This window comes from Grammomys surdaster, unplaced genomic scaffold (assembly GCF_004785775.1).
Source record: "Grammomys surdaster isolate TR1022 unplaced genomic scaffold, NIH_TR_1.0 271, whole genome shotgun sequence".
Classification (NCBI taxonomy): Eukaryota; Metazoa; Chordata; class Mammalia; order Rodentia; family Muridae; genus Grammomys; species Grammomys surdaster.
The window spans coordinates 2,197,059-2,214,212 of NW_021604712.1; the positions used below are offsets into that span (position 1 = coordinate 2,197,059).

Here is a 17,154-nt window from a genome sequence, read left to right on the forward strand (position 1 = left end):
AAATTTATCCTTAGGCAAATTCTTAGGACAAGGGTGGAGACCGCCAGATTCTTAGCAGAATATCACAGGAATGGCCTGTAGTCCAGCTTCTAATATTGTCTCCTCTGAAATGTTCTGAGTTCAGCCTCCATAGTCCACATTGCTTGCAGCGCTATGTCTTCAGGGCTCATACAAGAGTGGCAGATTAACTTCTGCATATGGTGTTCAGCTGTTTGAACATCTTCCATATTCCTCTGAAACCCAACACCGTCTGGTTCTTCACAGCAGCAGTGTATGTGCTGTCCTAGCTTGCCCCTCAGATGCTTGATGACACTCTGACCAGAACCATGTTGGGAGGAACGGGTTTGTTATAGTTTATATTTTAGAGTTCATTATCAAGGGACTCAGACAAGTAACTCAAGCAGGAGCAGAGGCAGGAGCCATGGAGGAACACTCTTTACTCTCTTCTCTCCTTCCTGTGCTTCTTCAGCTTGCTTTCTTATATAACCCAGGACCAACCTGCCCACCATCCAAAGTGGGTTGAGTCCTCACACGTCAGTCATTAATCAAGAAATGCCCAGCCAGGCAGTGGTAGCACACACATTTAATTTCAGCACTTGGGAGGCAGAAGCAGATGGAGTTTGAGGCTGGCCTGGTCTACAGAGTGAGTTCCAGGACAGCCAGGACTGCACAGTGAAACCCTGTCTCAAACAACAACAACAACAAAAAAAAAAAAAAACAAAGAAAAAGAAAAGAGAAGAACGTTTCCCAGAGACAGGCCTACAGATCAATCTGATGACAATAACTCCTCATTTGATATTATCTCTTCCCAGATGACTCTAGCACGTATCGTTGAAAATATTAACCAGCACCCCTTTGGAAGAAAAACAGTGTTTTATAAGTAGGGCACTGAAGTGGTCACTCAGAAAGGCAGGTGTTCTCATAGGTTCCCCAGGCCTTGTCTGTCTGGGTCACTTACCCCTTTCTTTTCTTCCTCCTTGTTCTGCTTGGTAACACCACCCTCTGACAGCTCTCCCCTGGGGAGTTCAGGGTCAGGAGACAGCTAGTTAGCTGCCTGGATGTCCCATTCTGTTTTTTCTTAGTTATATGCCCTCACAGTAACCAGAGGGTTTGGATGATTAATGATTCCACACAGTACACTGGGTCTCTAGAGTGGTTTACAGTGTTAACTGTTCTTACCAAGAAGAGAAACAAGTATTTACTCTGAGTTTTACTTTTAAGGATATTTTAGAAATTAGCAAAATTTAAAATCATTTCAGATTTAGTGGAATTGTTTTAGTTTTTTTTCTTTTTGTGACAGAAATGTGATAGTTTGAATGATTTGGACATTCAGCTTTAAATTCATAAATTCACTTTTTTTGTTGTATTTTTTCCTTTTTTTTTAGGAGTTTTGTTTATTCTATGTATGTGAGTACACTGTTGCTCTCTTCAGATGGTTGTGAGCTACTCTGTGGTTGCTGGAAAGTCAGGACCTCTGGAAGAGCAGTCAGTGCTTTTAACCACTGAGCCATCTCTCCAGACCCCTTTTTGTTGTATTTTTAAGGCAGGGTGTTATGTAGTCCAGGCTGCCCATGAGCTTACTATGTAGCTAAGGTTAACCCTAACTATAATTTACTGGTGATATCTTGGGAGTGTATCACCATGCAGGACATCTGACTCAGAGTTTCAAGCATAGTCCCAGCTGAGAAATTAAAAGTAATTATTAAAAATCTAGATATTCCTGTTTCTTATTTTTAAATGTTTTATTTTTATTTGCTGACAAGTTCATACGACTATATAATATATAATGTGCAACATAGTGGTTGGTCCCCCTCTCCCCCTCTGCTGTCTGTTCTCTGAACACATTCCCCATGGACAGCCGACATTGTGTTGTGACTCAGCGAGCTCACTTAGGGGTTGAGGGCTCGCTCTTTAGTGGACCATAGCAATATCAGTGGCCACACCACTGAAAAGAATAGTTTCTCTTCTCCCAACAACCATGAATTGCCAATTGCTCCTTCGGGATGGTGAGATGGAGTCCTGTAAGCTACCTTCTATCTATGGTGGAATATTGAGGGGTCCTATCTCATGCAGGTGAACCACAGCTGCTTTGAGTCCAGAAGACCATCGTTATAACACTCTTCCCTGGTCTCCAGCACTTAGAATTCTTTTCACCAACCCCCGCATCCTCACAGTTAGGAGTATCTGCTTGAGGCATTGCTTACTGCAAACAGAATCTTGTTGGGTCATAGCTTAGTAGCACTGATGTATGTATAAAATGTAAAAGTTTAGAAAGCAGTGTGATATGACAGTAGTAGAGTCTCCACTAGCCTCTGGCTACCCCAGCCATGGGCTGTTGATCAGGTTTATAATAACAGCATGGATACCCTCCTCCAGTAGGTGTCTGGTTCAAGCAGAAGTATTTGTGCAATCCCTATAAAACTCGGTTTCCTGTTGTACTAGTATTGGTTGTTGTCATTATATAAACACAAGTGATCGTGTGCACTGTTCTGTTTTGTTGTTGTTGTTGTTGCTCTGTTGTGGAGATTTCCTCCCTTACACATGTTCCTGTCCTTGTTATGGCTTACTGCTTTTGACACTGACTTACCTCTCCCAAATTTCTATTACCTATGTACTGTAACAAGCATATTTTGAGGCTAGGCTGACATTTCAATATAAGATTATTGATTCTAGTCTTTAAAATGTTAACATAATTATGTATCTGTTTTCTCTACATTGTATACATAGATCTCTAAATATCAGTATTAGTCTTCTGTGTTTGTATTGTTTTAAGACAGGATCACTCTATGTAGCCCTAGTGACTTTGAACAGGGATCCATCTGCCTCTGCATCTTGAGTACTGAGATTACAGGTGTGCATCGCTGTGCCTGGCCTTCAGTATTAACCTTATCATTCATAAGACTTCCAAATGCAAAGCCTTATTTCTTCGAGTATCTTTTTGTGTTTATAATACATGTGACAAACAGTTCTTTTTTTTTCCTTGTGTGATTGTGTCATCATCTGAATTCAGACTTTCTTTTCATATATTTTTATTTTTAGGGATCACCTTTCTCATTTGATTGAACTAACTATTCGCCTGGCTGCTTTTCTTTCCCACCTTTCTTGACAGGGTCTTGCTGTGTATGTACTATGGCTTTCACTGTAGCTCAAGGTGGCGTGAGAATCCTGGTAGTCTTCTTGTTCAGCCTCTCCAGCTGCAACAATACCATGCATGACTTAGTGTTGCCATTTTCTCAGAGATAAGAAATATTTACACCGAAACGCTTCAAAGTCAAAAGTGTAGCAGAAAAATGATGTAGAAGAGGGTCGTTCTCATTGTTGTGTCCCTCTGTGTGTACATCCTTCATCTTAGGCCACTGTTCCCGTAAAGTTTGAATTTATTTTAGTACTTGTTTCCAAAACAATGTAAGAGAATTTAGTTGACGTCGTGTTCTGCACAGCATGCCATGTAGAGGTGGTCTTTACTTCATCTTCTCTGTCTATCCATTCTAAGTAGTGAGTTGTCGGTCTTTTGCCAGCATCAGTGAGGTTACAGGAAATTAATGTACCCTCCTAAGCATTATACTTTGTATCTGTGCCAGAGTATCTTTAAGGTAGATTTCTAGAACTGAGATTGTAAATTCTAGAAGTGGGTCCTGGGGTCATTGTATGGGAGTTTGCTTTGGTGTGACCAAGTGTTCCTGTGTGAGTCTGGTTCTACCAGCAGATGTTTGGTAGTGCCTATAGTCAAGGTTCACAAACAGAATGGCTTCTTAACATTTTGTTATTTGTTTGTGAAACAGGTTTTCTCTATGTAAACCAAGCTGTTCTGGAACTCAGTATGCAGACTAGGCTATCCTGGAATTCACTATGTAGACCAGGCTGTCCTGGAACTCACAGAGGTCCACCCCCTTCTGCATGCTGAGTGCTGTGATTAAAGGCCGACACCACCATACCTGGCAGATGTTTGGAGTTTTGATAGCCCAACAGAGGAGAAAGAGAAACTCATCTTTCTCTTAGTGAATATGTTTGCGTTTTTAAGATAGATGTTCATGTGTTGTCTTATATAAACTGTCGATATTCATGTTTTTTTCTCATTTTTCTACAGAGAACCATCTTTGTTCCCACAAAACAAAGTGGTGTCTTGATTATCTTGTAGTTGTCAGCTTAGGCTCTGGTCAGAGCCGTTTTATTTTCACTTGCAGATTAGTTATGGTTTCCAGTATAGTTTAGAGTGACCTTCTCAGGCCGCCTGTGACGGCCAGTCCACATTATTTCAGTGTGTTAGCTGTTAACATGCGTTCATACTTCGGCAAAAAGTGACTGAAGATAAGCATAATTTTTAGTTTTTCTAAAATCTCAGCATGAATATGCCTTTAGAATCTTTTGTTAACTTTACTAGGTTTACAGTAAAGAAGGATAAACAAGAAAATTATAGGTATAAATACCAATACACATTTCAAAACTGAATGTTAAATACTGCTTAAAATTTATAAACATTAGTTGAGAACAATTTCTCTTATTAATTATGTCTTTGACCTAACAGTACTCTGGAGTCTATAGAGAGAGATTATATCAGAGTTTGACAATAAATAGCCTTTTCCCTTAAGGAATGTAAAACTTGTAACCTTTAGGAAAAGGACCAGGCAAGAGAAGAGGCCCGACAATCAAGATCTCTGGGGTTCAGGTTAACGTGAAGTCCATTATCCAACATGAGGAAGAGTTTGAGATGCTGCATAAATCTATTCCTGTGGACCCTGAGGAAAAAAAAAAGTGAGTGTCTTTACCGTGTACCCGCATGGCTGGCTGGACATAGACTGAGGTTAGAGCTGCGTGTGGTTGGGTAACACTTCTTTAAGGTACTGAAAAGGCTCCTCTTCTCAGGGCTTTGTGTTTGAACCCCCGTAGATACTGCTTAACCTGCCGAGTCAAAGCAGCACATTTTGACGTTGAGTGGGGCGTGGAGGACGATTCTCGTCTGTTGCTTGGAATCTACGAGCATGGCTATGGAAACTGGGAGCAAATTAAGACCGACCCAGAGCTGAAGCTGACTGATAAAGTGAGTGAGAGCAGTGCTGGAGCGCTCGGATCTCTGCTGTGATAGTTTTGTATCGGTGACTTCTCTTTAACCGTTTTCAAGAGGGAGTTTCTTTATTCTTGGAAAGTTACCATCTTTAGTGAACTGTGGCGTGTCTCATAGGTGATAAAAGGAAAGACAACAACCAGGGGAAATTACAGGAGAAATCTAAAAATTCTGATACTTCTCACAGGCCAAATTTCATTACAGTAGATACCAGGGCCAGTTTATTAGGACTGAAAGCATTTCATGGAGCTTACTTACTTGTTGGCCCATCGTTTAACTTTTTTCAGTTCTGTACACAAAGAACAAATGTCACCTTGGTATTTTTGTAATGAAATTGAACTTTCATTGTTCTTCTCCCACAAAATTGAGCCTCCCACCCTATCCATTGCAAGTAACGAGACCATGCTCAGAGCTGTAAGCAAGGGCAGCTGACTGGATGCACTCCATGTTGTGGTCCTAGCAGGGCTTTGTCCTGGCACATTAAACACTGCTCATCCCATCTGGGTTTAGGAGGGTGACAGCACCCTGTTAGAAGCACTGAGACCAAATCGAGTCTGGCCAGAGAGGTCCAGCTGTGGTAGATGGATCAGATCATGTCCTGGCATAGCTCAGTGCTCTCCGGCAATGCTCTAAGAAGCATTTTCAATCTAAAACAAAGCTTTAACCTAGCTCCAGGGATTCCCTGCTCCTGGAAGGAGGAAATCCACGACGGCTGGGATGCTCTAGCAGATGAAGCCACAAGCCCCTCCTACCTGAGTTGTTCTACCCTGTTAACAGCACAGGTAGGAGCCAGTGGGAGAGCTGGATTTCTCCATCCCATTTTGTAAAACGAGAATGGCTCATGAGGGATTTTCAGTGACTGGGAGCCATGGACATGAGAATAGGATCTGAGGCTTTAATCTGTGTTTCGGGAGGTTGGGAGGGAAAGGACTATGCTGAATTCTTTGTTGTCTCTGTTTGTCCGGATTCACTAACCAGGCTGTGGGTGGTGGTGGGTACTTCTCTTCCTTTCCTGTTGAAGATTCTACCAGTGGAGACAGATAAGAAGCCTCAGGGGAAGCAGCTGCAGACCCGAGTGGACTACTTGTTGAAGCTGCTCAGGAAGGGTCTGGAGAAAAAGGGCACCGTGACCAGTGGGGAAGAGGTGAGTGAATGTATGCCTACCAGCCGGCTTTCCCCAGGACAGCCTGTTACCCTGCAGAGCTAAGGAGGAAAAGACATGTCCTTTCTGGGCACTGTACAGCATCCTGCCCTCTCATGGTTAGACAAGCTTTTGGGGTTCCATAGGACAGGTTGCTTGCTAAGAACAAAATGTTCATTTAGTAATTGAACTCAATATCTTGACACCTTTCTCACCTTTCTTACAATTCCACTTAAGTATTGCACCAGAATATTCGTCATCTCTTTGGACTGGCAGTAGTCCAGAGCTGCCCTTCCTCTTGCCTAGTCTGTGTCCTCAGTTGGGGACATGGTTCTCATGTTTAGGTATCTGACTGAGTGCTGTGATAATGGATCTCAGGGGCAGACAGTGGGATTCCAAACTTAATTTCAGAAATTAGACTTCAGTTTTGATTACAGTTACTCACTGAAAAATCCCAGGTTGCTAAATAGTTCACTGAAAGTTTCTTTTCTTTACCTCCCCAGGATGAGGAATCAGAGAAGATAAACCCTAAGCTATAAGCAGCTTGTATCCCAGCTTTTGTGTGGGTACGCTGCTTAGGGGCTCCTTAGCTAGGTTCTGTGTACTGTGTGCATAATAAGTAAAACTTACATGAATCAAAATCCATTTGTTCTTTCTACACAATGGTATTTTAAGTACATAGTATCACTCTGTAGATAATATGGTGGGAATATAATACATGATATATTAAGTTCTAGGGACAAGCTAGACCATACTTAGAATGTTTATTTGATTGGATAGATCAACAATATTTTAAGCTTTTTCTTAGTTTTAGATAGTAATTCTCACGTGTTAATACTGTCATCTTTAAGTTAATTATATTTTTGTACTTAAAATGTTTTAACCTTTTCTGGGGATTTGAGAGTGAATTCCAAAAATGAAATAAATAGTTTTCAGAAACTTAAAGTGGTAGAGCCGAGGTAGAGGCTAGGACATTTGTTTTATTCAGATTCTATTTTCTTTGAGGTAGAATTGTTTGTCCTTTTGTGTTCCTAATTTATCTTGTTTGGATTATGTGGTTGTTACTACATCATCTGGCCAGAGTATTTCTTGGTCCTGCAAATGGGTTGGGGTTGATTTGTATTTCGGTTGTATTTTTATTCCCTAGGCCAAACTAAAGAAGCGGAAGCCTCGAGTGAAAAAGGAGAATAAAGCACCCAGGCTAAAGGATGAGCATGGGCTAGAGCTGTCTCCTAGACATTCTGACAACCCATCTGAAGAGGGGGAAGTGAAGGTATGGGACCAGGGGAAGTCATGTGATGTATCTGTTTATAGATAGGATAGTAAAATAGCAATATATTGTTTATCTAATCTGTCAGAGGCATATACTTGTGTCTTAGTCACTGCATTACTGTGAAGAGACACCACCCATACAAAAGAAAGCATTTAATTGGGGGGTTGCTTAGTTTCAAAGACTTGGCAGAGAGCATGGCAGCAGGTCATAGGCATGGTGCTGGAGAAGTAGCTGAGAGCTACACCCTGACCCTCAACCAGAGACAGAGGGGGCTGGGGAGAGAAAGTGGAGAGAGAAACTAAGCCTGGTAGGAGCTTTTGAAACTTCAGAGCCCACCCACTGTGGCACACCTCCCCTAATAAGACCACACCTCCTAGTCTTTCTGTTCCTTCAGAGATTCCACTCTCTGGTGACTTAAGCATTCAAGTATGTGAGCCTATGTGGGCCATTATTATTCAAACCACCACAGTAGTTGCTCATCTTAAGTAAGCAATTACAAGTTCCAACATAACTGAATCATGATAAATGGCAGTTGGTAATTCTTTTTGTTTTAGAGAATGACTCATATTGGTAGAAAGTGGTTAACAGGGCACTGAAGACTTACATTATAATGCAGTTCCATTAATTGGAGGCCCTCTAGAGGCTAGCTTTAGCCGTTGGCTTTCGAGTTTGTAGTCCAGTTTACAGAAAGTGGAAGTGCCTTGTTACTCAGTGACAACTCTGATTTTACTCTGTTCTGAGTATAATATCTGACAGTGCCTCCATTAGGGCCCCCAGTGGCTATCAGGACTAACATAGATTTGAACTTGGCAGAGAGCATGGCAGCAGGTCATAGGCATGGTGCTGGAGAAGTAGCTGAGAGCTACACCCTGACCCTCAACTAGAGACAGAGGGGGCTGGGGAGAGAAAGAGGAGAGAGACTAAGTTCATGAATTCAGATACTGACAGTCTTATCAGTACTAGCTGACACATAGTAGGACAGGTGTAGTGTTTCTTTGATCCTCAGGTTTTTCTGTTTGTGGAGTAGGAACAATACTGCTGTTATTGTAGGGGATGTGGATGGTTCTTGGGATCTAACTCAGGGCCTCTTGCACACTGTACAAGTAGGTGTTCTTGACTGAGTTGAACTCCCTCTGGTCATTGCTTCTGAGAGTAGCTTTGAGAACTGGATCTGTAGCAGTGTCTGCCTGTTCAAGTCTAGTGGATTGAGGGTTCTGCAGGTGAGCGCTGGTTGGTAGGCTCTGACTGGAAATGACTAAAGTCTTTGATGAGCCACTCGGCTAGTGCTGTTATCTTTAGAAACAAACTAGGAAGACAAGGCTGAGAAAATGTGTGGTTTTCTGCTTTCTAGGATGAAGGCCTAGAAAAAAGTCCAACAAAAAAAAAGCAGAAGAAGAAAGAGAACAAGGAGAACAAAGAGAAACCAGTGAGTTCTCGGAAGGACAGGGAAGGAGACAAAGAGAGGAAGAAATCGAAGGAAAAGAAAGAGAAGGTACTCAGCCTCTGAAATTCTGTTTAGATATCACATAACATGAGGTAGAAGCCCTGGTGGGAGAGCTGTCTTTGAGTATATCTAGGAAGAAAGGTGGGGCCGCATAAGGGATGCCTCACCCTTCTTACCGGAAAGGAGCTGGGCAGTCTTGAGCCCTTGTTTGGTCTGTCATTACACATTTGGGGAGAAGTGTTGGAGATGAGACAGGACAAGTGACAGAGAACAAGGTATAAGTTCTTAGACTATGTCAGAAGAAAGCAGTCTACACATGCTGCAAACCTGAGCAGTTTAGGATTCAAACCAGATACCACATATCAGCAGCAGACACTGGAGTAGACTTGGCTAAAAGCCTTCATGTTGGAAGTTACGTGAAGTTCATTCCAAACCATAGAATTGCTATGGTTTCATTCCTTACTTACTAAGTGGATGTGAAGAGAGTCATTTGTAATCAGTCCTTAACCATTGCTTCAAGAAATCACAGCTGTGACTCTGCCATCTGTTGACATCTTAACTTTTTAAAAATTTTAATTAAGTTTTATGTGTATGGATGTTTTGCTTGCATATGTTTATATACTACATGTGTACCTGGTCCCTGAAGAAGCCAAAAGAGGGCATTGGATCCTCTGGAACTGAAGTTATAGGCGCTTGTGAGCTACCAGGAGGGTTCTGGTACTGGAACTCTGTGTTGATAATCCATGAGTCACCCACCTTCCTAGCACTCAACATCTTAACCTCTTGAAGTTACTTTTATAAATTTCCCCTTGGACTATGACTATAAATATAAAAATTCTTGTCAGCCAGACCATTGGGTAACCTCTTTTCTCCACACAGGAGTATATTTATTGCAGCTACCTTACTGCTGAATGACAGTTGTTAAAGTAACTTTAAATAGATAATTTGGCTGTGGTGTAGTGGAAGCTATTTAGGTCTTACACTAAAATGACTTTCTAATTTCTAATTTCATGTTAGGAACTGTGCTGTGGTTAAGAGCATTTGCTGCTCTTGCACAGAGCATGGGTTCAGTTCCCAGCTCCTGTGTGGTGGCTTATGCCCATCTATATTATATTAACTCCTGTTCTCGGGGATCTAATACCCTCTTGTCACCTCTGTGGACACTGCACACAGGGACTCTCTCTTGTCACCTCTGTGGATACTGCACATGTAGACTACACATGAATTAAGGGTACATCCACACAAATACAAAAATAATAAGGCTTTGTAATAGGAGGAAACTGTACTGGGAAAAAGGGGATAAAGTCTTTTGCATCAGTATTCCTGCAGAATAATGTTTGCTTTGGTTTTTTTCCTTTTCATTTTGTTTTGTTTGTGCTCTTTTTGAGACAGGGTTTCACTTTATAACCCTGCTGGCCTGAAACTCACAGAGATCCTCCAGCCTCTGATTTCTGTATGTTGAGATTAAAGGCATATGCTTGGCAGGTTCACATTTTTTCATGTTCACTTCACCTGGCTTTTTCCCCTCGAGGGCTGTATTTTGTATCTCACAAATATTACTGGTGCGGCTGCATCTCCCCTTACCCAGTTACTCTTCCTATTTCCACTCCTCAGAATGACTACTATAAAGTTGATGTGACACCATGCTGGTGTGTGTGTGTGCGCGTGTGTGCGCGCGCGTGCCTGCCTGCCTCCCTGAGCATCTGAACCACATGCATCTAAGCGCAGGCAGGCAGAAGCTTATAGAGGTGTCAGATTCCCTGGATGTTTGTGAACCTCCATGTAGTTCCTGGAAAGCACACCAGGACCCTCTTTGTAAGAGCAGTCGTTTGTAACGGTTGTGCTATCTTTCCAGACACACCTCCTCCATGCTTTTTTAAAATTTGTATTTAATCTGTATCATATAAAAATAAACAATGCATTCTAAACATTTTATGTTTTTAAAATTCTCCTAAATAAGCGTCTGTCTGTCTGTCTGTCTGTTTCCCTCTGAAGGCTTTTAAATACATAATTTTGGTCCCATGCCTGTTTCTCTTGACTTCTGTCAGTTACAGTTAATATGGATTCCTGGACCAGAGGGTAGTTGTTAATAAAGCTAGTGTCTTCATGACATTTTTGTAAAATATATTGATAAACTTGAAGCTGTAATTTAGTGTCTTTAGACAGAAATGGGAATACTTGCAATTTAGCTATTAATCTTGTAAGTGTGTATGAATTGAGATCATCATTTCCTTGCTCTAGCACAGCACTGACCTTGCAGAGGACCCAGGTTCAGTTCCCAGCACCCACCCACCCTCATTCTGTTTCACAGTGTCTGTGACTCCAGTTTCTGAAGATCTGGCAGCCTCTCATGACCTCTTCACATTCATGATCCGATGTGGTACACATAAACCCATGCAAACACACACACATAGAAACAGTACGAGTACCACTATCACAAAATAAAAGCAAAGCAAACAAAAGAAGTCTGCCTAGATTTCAAGATTATATAAGTGATAATGACTCTTTGTAACTCTTTGAAAAAAGGTTAAAGGTGGTGATGCCAAGTCTTCAAGTAAAGCAAAGCGATCTCAGGGTCCTGTCCACATTACAGCAGGAAGTGAACCTGTTCCCATTGGGGAGGATGAAGATGATGATCTGGACCAGGAAACCTTCAGCATTGTAAGTCTTGAAATTGAGGCTGCTTGGACACACTTGCTGTGCTCTGCCCTTCACAGTGCAGCCACAGGGCTTCAGTTGGTGTAAAAGCATGGGTGTGTTGCTTTGGAAGCATATGCTTCTTATGCTTATATAGTGTATTTTGAACCAGTAGGATGTCTTGTATTCAAAGAGTATATGTGTGGACCTGTATGAATTTATGTGTGCCACACTTATGCAGCAACCTGCAGAGTTTAGAGGGGTTTTCTGTGGCATTTGTGAAATAGAAATGAGCTGGACAGGAAACAACATTTAGAGACCCTATTTCAAAGAAGATTTCTTATTCTTCTTTAGTCTGTTGTTTATAGTGAAAGTAGTGTCAGTGCCCAAGCTTAGTAGATAGTTAACTCCCTGAATCGTGTGGAGGCTCCTATGATAGGGTATAGAGGAGAGAGAAGGAGTACTGGGGGTCCAGTAAGAAGGGAATCTGGTCTAGTCAGGCAGGGCCAGGGGGTAATGTTTGAAGTGGGTTCTGAAGGAAGAGCACATGGTGTGGGAAAAGAGAGGAGGGACACGCATGCCAGAGTGTCAGGAGCACTCACGACGTGTGAGCAAGTGATTCTGGCTCCCGTGGCTGGAGCAGTGGCTGAGACGCCAACTGATGCGGAGAAAGGCTTTGGCTAATGTTCGAGGTGGTGAAGTTCTGGACCATACCTGCTTCCATGCTATGAAGCTGAGAGCTGGACCAGGACACACACTCATTTTCTCCTGGGAGTGTGGGAAGGGGCTGCCATCCTTTATCCATTCCACAACTCTGTTCTCCTTACAAACTTCATAAGTCATGGCTCGCTGCAGCAACTCTTTCTGGCTAAAGGAAAAAGCTGTCATCTTTGTAACATGAAATGGTTTTGTCCTGGGCTGACAATGGAGTGGAGAATATTGACCCAGTTCTGTGATGTCTTTTGGCCTTTCTCTGTAGTCTCTAAAACCTACTTGCATATACCTATGGTTTTCTTTCTTTGCAGTGAAGTCAGTTTTCTTATATTCTGCGAGCATTATGTTTTATACAAAGTTCAGTTTGGTACTAGAAACATACCAATGAATGAATGAATGAGTAAATGAATACATTCATCTTTTCCCTGTTCTTTCTTATTCTGTTGTTTATAAAGTAATATCTGATGCTTCTTTCTGTGGTACCATTTTCCCTATTTTGTGTTAATGGATTTTGAACCAAGTGTCTTGCTCATACTCCCACATATGTGACTAAGTCTGGCGATACATACTTGTTACCCTAACACTGTGGAAGCAGAGGCAGAAAGATCACAAACTCAAGGCCAGTCTGGCCACATAGCCAGGTCAGACTAGCTCGAGCTGCATGGTAATTTATCTGTTCTGTAGAATCCTTGATGCTTTTTTTTTTTTTATTCCCACTTACTGAGACAGTGTTTCCCAGTTAGTAGTGTGTTTTTATTCCATTATAAAAATTGAAATTAAATACTGAAAAGTGCCCATGAGTTTCTAGCTGAGGAGATTACCACAGAATATAGTATTTTTGTCTTTTCATTATTAAGAAACTTTATGATCATGGTTTTCAGGTTAAACCTATAATACTGTTTTACATTTGATCTTCTTCGTGGCCACAGCTCTCTTGCAGATGAGGAAACAGAGCATTCAGAGAGGCTAAGTCAGGTATCAAAGGTCCTCATATAATTCCGAATATGGTGACGGCACTTATACCTCAGAGTTTCTGTGTATCTGCACTTGTCCCATTCCACGGGTGTTCCCACTCCTCCTGACTAGACTCCTCACTAGACACGCAGCATGAGGGTGGGTGTGTTTTCCTAGATCTCAGTGTGTGGACCCAGTGATGGAACTCTTTGAAATGACTCATGTTCTGTTGGCCTGTTCCAGTGTAAGGAGAGGATGCGGCCTGTGAAGAAGGCACTGAAACAGTTGGACAAACCCGACAAGGGACTCAGTGTGCAAGAACAGCTGGAACACACCAGGAACTGCCTGCTTAAAATTGGAGACCGCATAGCCGAGTGCCTTAAAGCTTACTCAGACCAGGAGCACATCAAATTGTGGAGGAGGTAACCTACTCAGGCCTTGAAGCTGCCCAGTTTGATTTGGCAGTGTGAGAGTGTGCTCTGTTTTTGAAAATAGATAGCATAGTCACCTAATCTTTTGCCAACGAGATTCATCTGTTGACAATATAACCTTAGGTTTCAGCTTCCTTTTCATGAAATAAGCCATTTTGTCAAGACCAGCCTTTTCTTCTGATGTAGCAAGATTATACCATTAATGGGGTTTATATGAGGAAGATAATAATAATAACAATAGCAATAATAATAGTAATAATGATGATAATAATAATAACAACAATAGTAGGCTTTCTGGCTTGTTGTTAGAATATTCTCTTTAAACCTGTAAGACATAGAAACCAGAGTAATACTTTACTCATCCAGGTTAGTATTGTACATACCACTATGTCTACTATAAGAAATTGGTTGGCTCCATACTTCTTTTAGTTACTGTTTTGTTGCTGTGATACAATACCATGACCATAAGCAAGATGAGGAGGAAAGTGTTTGTTTCAGCTTATGACTCTTAGGTCACCTTTCATTGCTGAAGGGAGAGGACGAAAGCAGAGCAGGAGCCTGGAGACAGGAACTGAAGCAGAGACCTGGGAGGAGTGCTGCTTTTTGGTTTGCCCCTCTTGGCTTGATCACCCAGGACCACATGCCGAGGAATGGCACCACTCAGTGGGCTGGGCCCTCCCAAATCAGTTATCTATCAAGAGAAAGTATGACAGGCCAGTCTGGTCAGGACTTTTCTCACTGATGTTCTCTTTTTCCAACCTGACATAAAAACGAGCCAGGACAGGTTCCAACACATGAAGTGAAACAAAGGCTATAAGCACATGAACTTGGGCTTTCCATTCTCATCTCCTTAATTAAAGAACTCCAGTAGTAGTTTAAATTAATGGAAGACATTATGGCTTACATATTAATTTATAAACAGGTTGCCTATCCCTTATCAGAGATGCTTAGAATCAGAAGAATTTTACATTTTGAAATACTCATACATATAGGTAATGACATGTCTTTAAATGGGAAGCAAATCTAATATAGATTTTCCCTTTGTTTCATATATACTTGCTATTTGTAGCCTACAGGTGTTTTTGTACAGAGCATTTAGTGCATCTGCATTTTGACTGGGACCCATCATGTGAGGATAAGGGTGTAATTTTCCTCCTGAATTATCAGTCTCAGGATTTTTCAGAACAGAGACACTCAGCCTTTATTTCCCTTAGTTACTGAGAGGAAATGACAACCTGTAAGGCAGCTGTAACAGTCGTCAAGATGGCCGGTTGCGTCACCCAAAATGTTGAGACAGGAGGCCTATCGTTTGATGTAGGGCCAGCCTGGCCAGCCTAGTGATACTCTGAGGATGTAGCTTTGTAGCTTGCACAAAGCCCTGACCTTAGTTCCCAGTACTAGAGAGAATTTTGAAAAACTAATGTTACGTTTATTTCCATAAACTATATTTACCTTTAGCCTATGTAGTTAATGGTAAATACATCTCTGTTTTAGTAGATTGGTTTTGAGTGAAAAGTACATTTTCAGAAATCTCGGTCATGATGCTAATGACAGCATGCCACACATCCTGAGTACAAAATGTAGATTTTGAAACTTAACACTGTTTGCATTTCCCCCTTTACTTAGGCTTTCTTTTTACCAGATTAAAAGATAATAGCAGATCATCTTAGGCTTCCTGCTATATTCTTGGTTCTGTTGATGTTTAAATACCTGGTCACCAGCAATTTTTCATTAAAAATCCTTGATTTTTAAAAGTTCAAAAATAATACAAGCTAGGACTTCCATAGAAACTATCCATCTAAAACTAGGTATAGAAGCAGTTTTAGAAGTTGTATGAAGAAAATGACTACAGGGATAGTGACACAGTCCATCAGTAAGAGCACTGCTGTTCTTCCAGAGGACCTAGGTTCAAGTCCCTGTATCCACATGATGGCTCATAACCATCTATAACTCCAGACCCGCTTCTAGCCTTTACACACACCAGGCATATGCATGGCACACAGATACATTCAGACCAAACACCCATGCACACCTGCCAAGGGTGGCCAGGAAGGCTGAGTGCCTTGAACTGTGAGTGTAGATGAGCTAAGTGGAAATGGTCAAACGAACACAGTCAAGGCTTTAGCAGAGACTTGAAAGTGAACAGCCAGGGCACTGGGAGTGTGTAGGGTCAGTTGCAGTTTGCCAAGAACTCTGAGGCTCTTTAGAAGAGGCCTTAGCTAGCTAAGTGGCTCTCTACCTGACACAGTACGTTGACTGTTTGGTGGCCCAGCACAGCACAGCCATAGTGAAAAGTGCTCACTGGAAAGCTTAGATGAGGAGGGATTGTTTCTGACTCACTATTACTTCCAGCACCTCTGTGTAAACACTTGACTTAGTGCTATTCCTATGCTATATAGCAATGCCAGGCTAGGACCTTCAGGAAGAGATGACAGGCCTTAGTGGTAATGAATGCTGGGATTGTAGCGTGCTCTTGTATACCCAGCTTAGTGCAAGGACCTGGAGAACATTTTACTGCAAAATTCAGCAGCTTTCTATTTATAAAATAAAATCAGTTTTTAGCTAGGCAAGGTGGCACATAAGTTAAATTCCAGCACTTGGTAGGCAGAGGTGGGCAGATCTCTTGAGTTCTAGGAGAGCCAAGACTACACAGAGAAACCCTGACTTGAAGGAAAGAAAAGAGAGAAAGAGAGAAAGAAAGAAAGAAAGAAAGAAAGAAAGAAAGAAAGAAAGAAAAGAAAAGAAAAGAATAGAATACCAAAACAAACCAACATCAAAATCAGTTTTTAAATTGTTTAATTTACCAGTACTATTTTTCTTTTAGGAACCTATGGATTTTTGTTTCCAAGTTTACAGAATTTGATGCACGAAAACTACATAAGTTATATAAGATGGCTCATAAGAAAAGATCTCAAGAAGAGGAGGTAAAATGAAAATGTAGTCTTCATTTATACAAATATTCAAGTCAGTTCCACAGGAAATGCCCTTAGGTTTTTGTTTTTCTCCGGGAAGGTAGTGATAAACCTGTGGGGTTGTTGTTGCTAGATAGGCCACTGGCTCTTTGTCTATGTTTTACATGGATTTGGTACAGCCTAAGCAGGATGACAGAAACCACCACAGGTCACAGAGTGCATCACCTGTGATTCAGAGATAATGTGATTTTTCATTGTACTTGGTAATTTCATTAGTTCCTAACATACTCCATAGTAGTCAGACAGTAAAACTGTTGTTTATTAGGTAAGATGCATTAGAGCCAAATAGTGTTTTAAATCCTGGCAAGGATATGTTACTCTGTGGTCTCATGACTTGCATGCTTATTTTCTAGACTCTTTCTTCTTATATCTGTTTTTCTAGCTTGTAATGTGGCTTGTCTGTCATAAGTCACGGGCAGGAAATTTTTGTATTCCTATTCTTGTATGGGCCCATGTGCTTGGCATCCATCCAGCTTCTTACATAGACTTCAAATTGCTCACTTAAAGGAGTAGACAATTTGCAGTG

At 41.4% G+C, this 17,154-nt stretch overlaps 1 protein-coding gene across 5 annotated transcripts in view; it reads left to right on the forward strand.

The window, feature by feature from the left end:
• Positions 1–17,154, forward strand: part of Chd2 (chromodomain helicase DNA binding protein 2) — a 126,893-nt gene that overhangs the window by 94,970 nt on the left and 14,769 nt on the right. For all 5 annotated transcript variants that reach the window (XM_028776654.1, XM_028776655.1, XM_028776656.1 and 2 more), the window contains 8 exons: positions 4,614–4,752; positions 4,888–5,038; positions 6,084–6,206; positions 7,351–7,476; positions 8,828–8,968; positions 11,447–11,581; positions 13,469–13,647; positions 16,481–16,580. In XM_028776654.1, the coding sequence (XP_028632487.1) occupies positions 4,614–4,752; positions 4,888–5,038; positions 6,084–6,206; positions 7,351–7,476; positions 8,828–8,968; positions 11,447–11,581; positions 13,469–13,647; positions 16,481–16,580 (1,094 nt within the window). The remainder of the gene's footprint in view (positions 1–4,613; positions 4,753–4,887; positions 5,039–6,083; positions 6,207–7,350; positions 7,477–8,827; positions 8,969–11,446; positions 11,582–13,468; positions 13,648–16,480; positions 16,581–17,154) is intronic.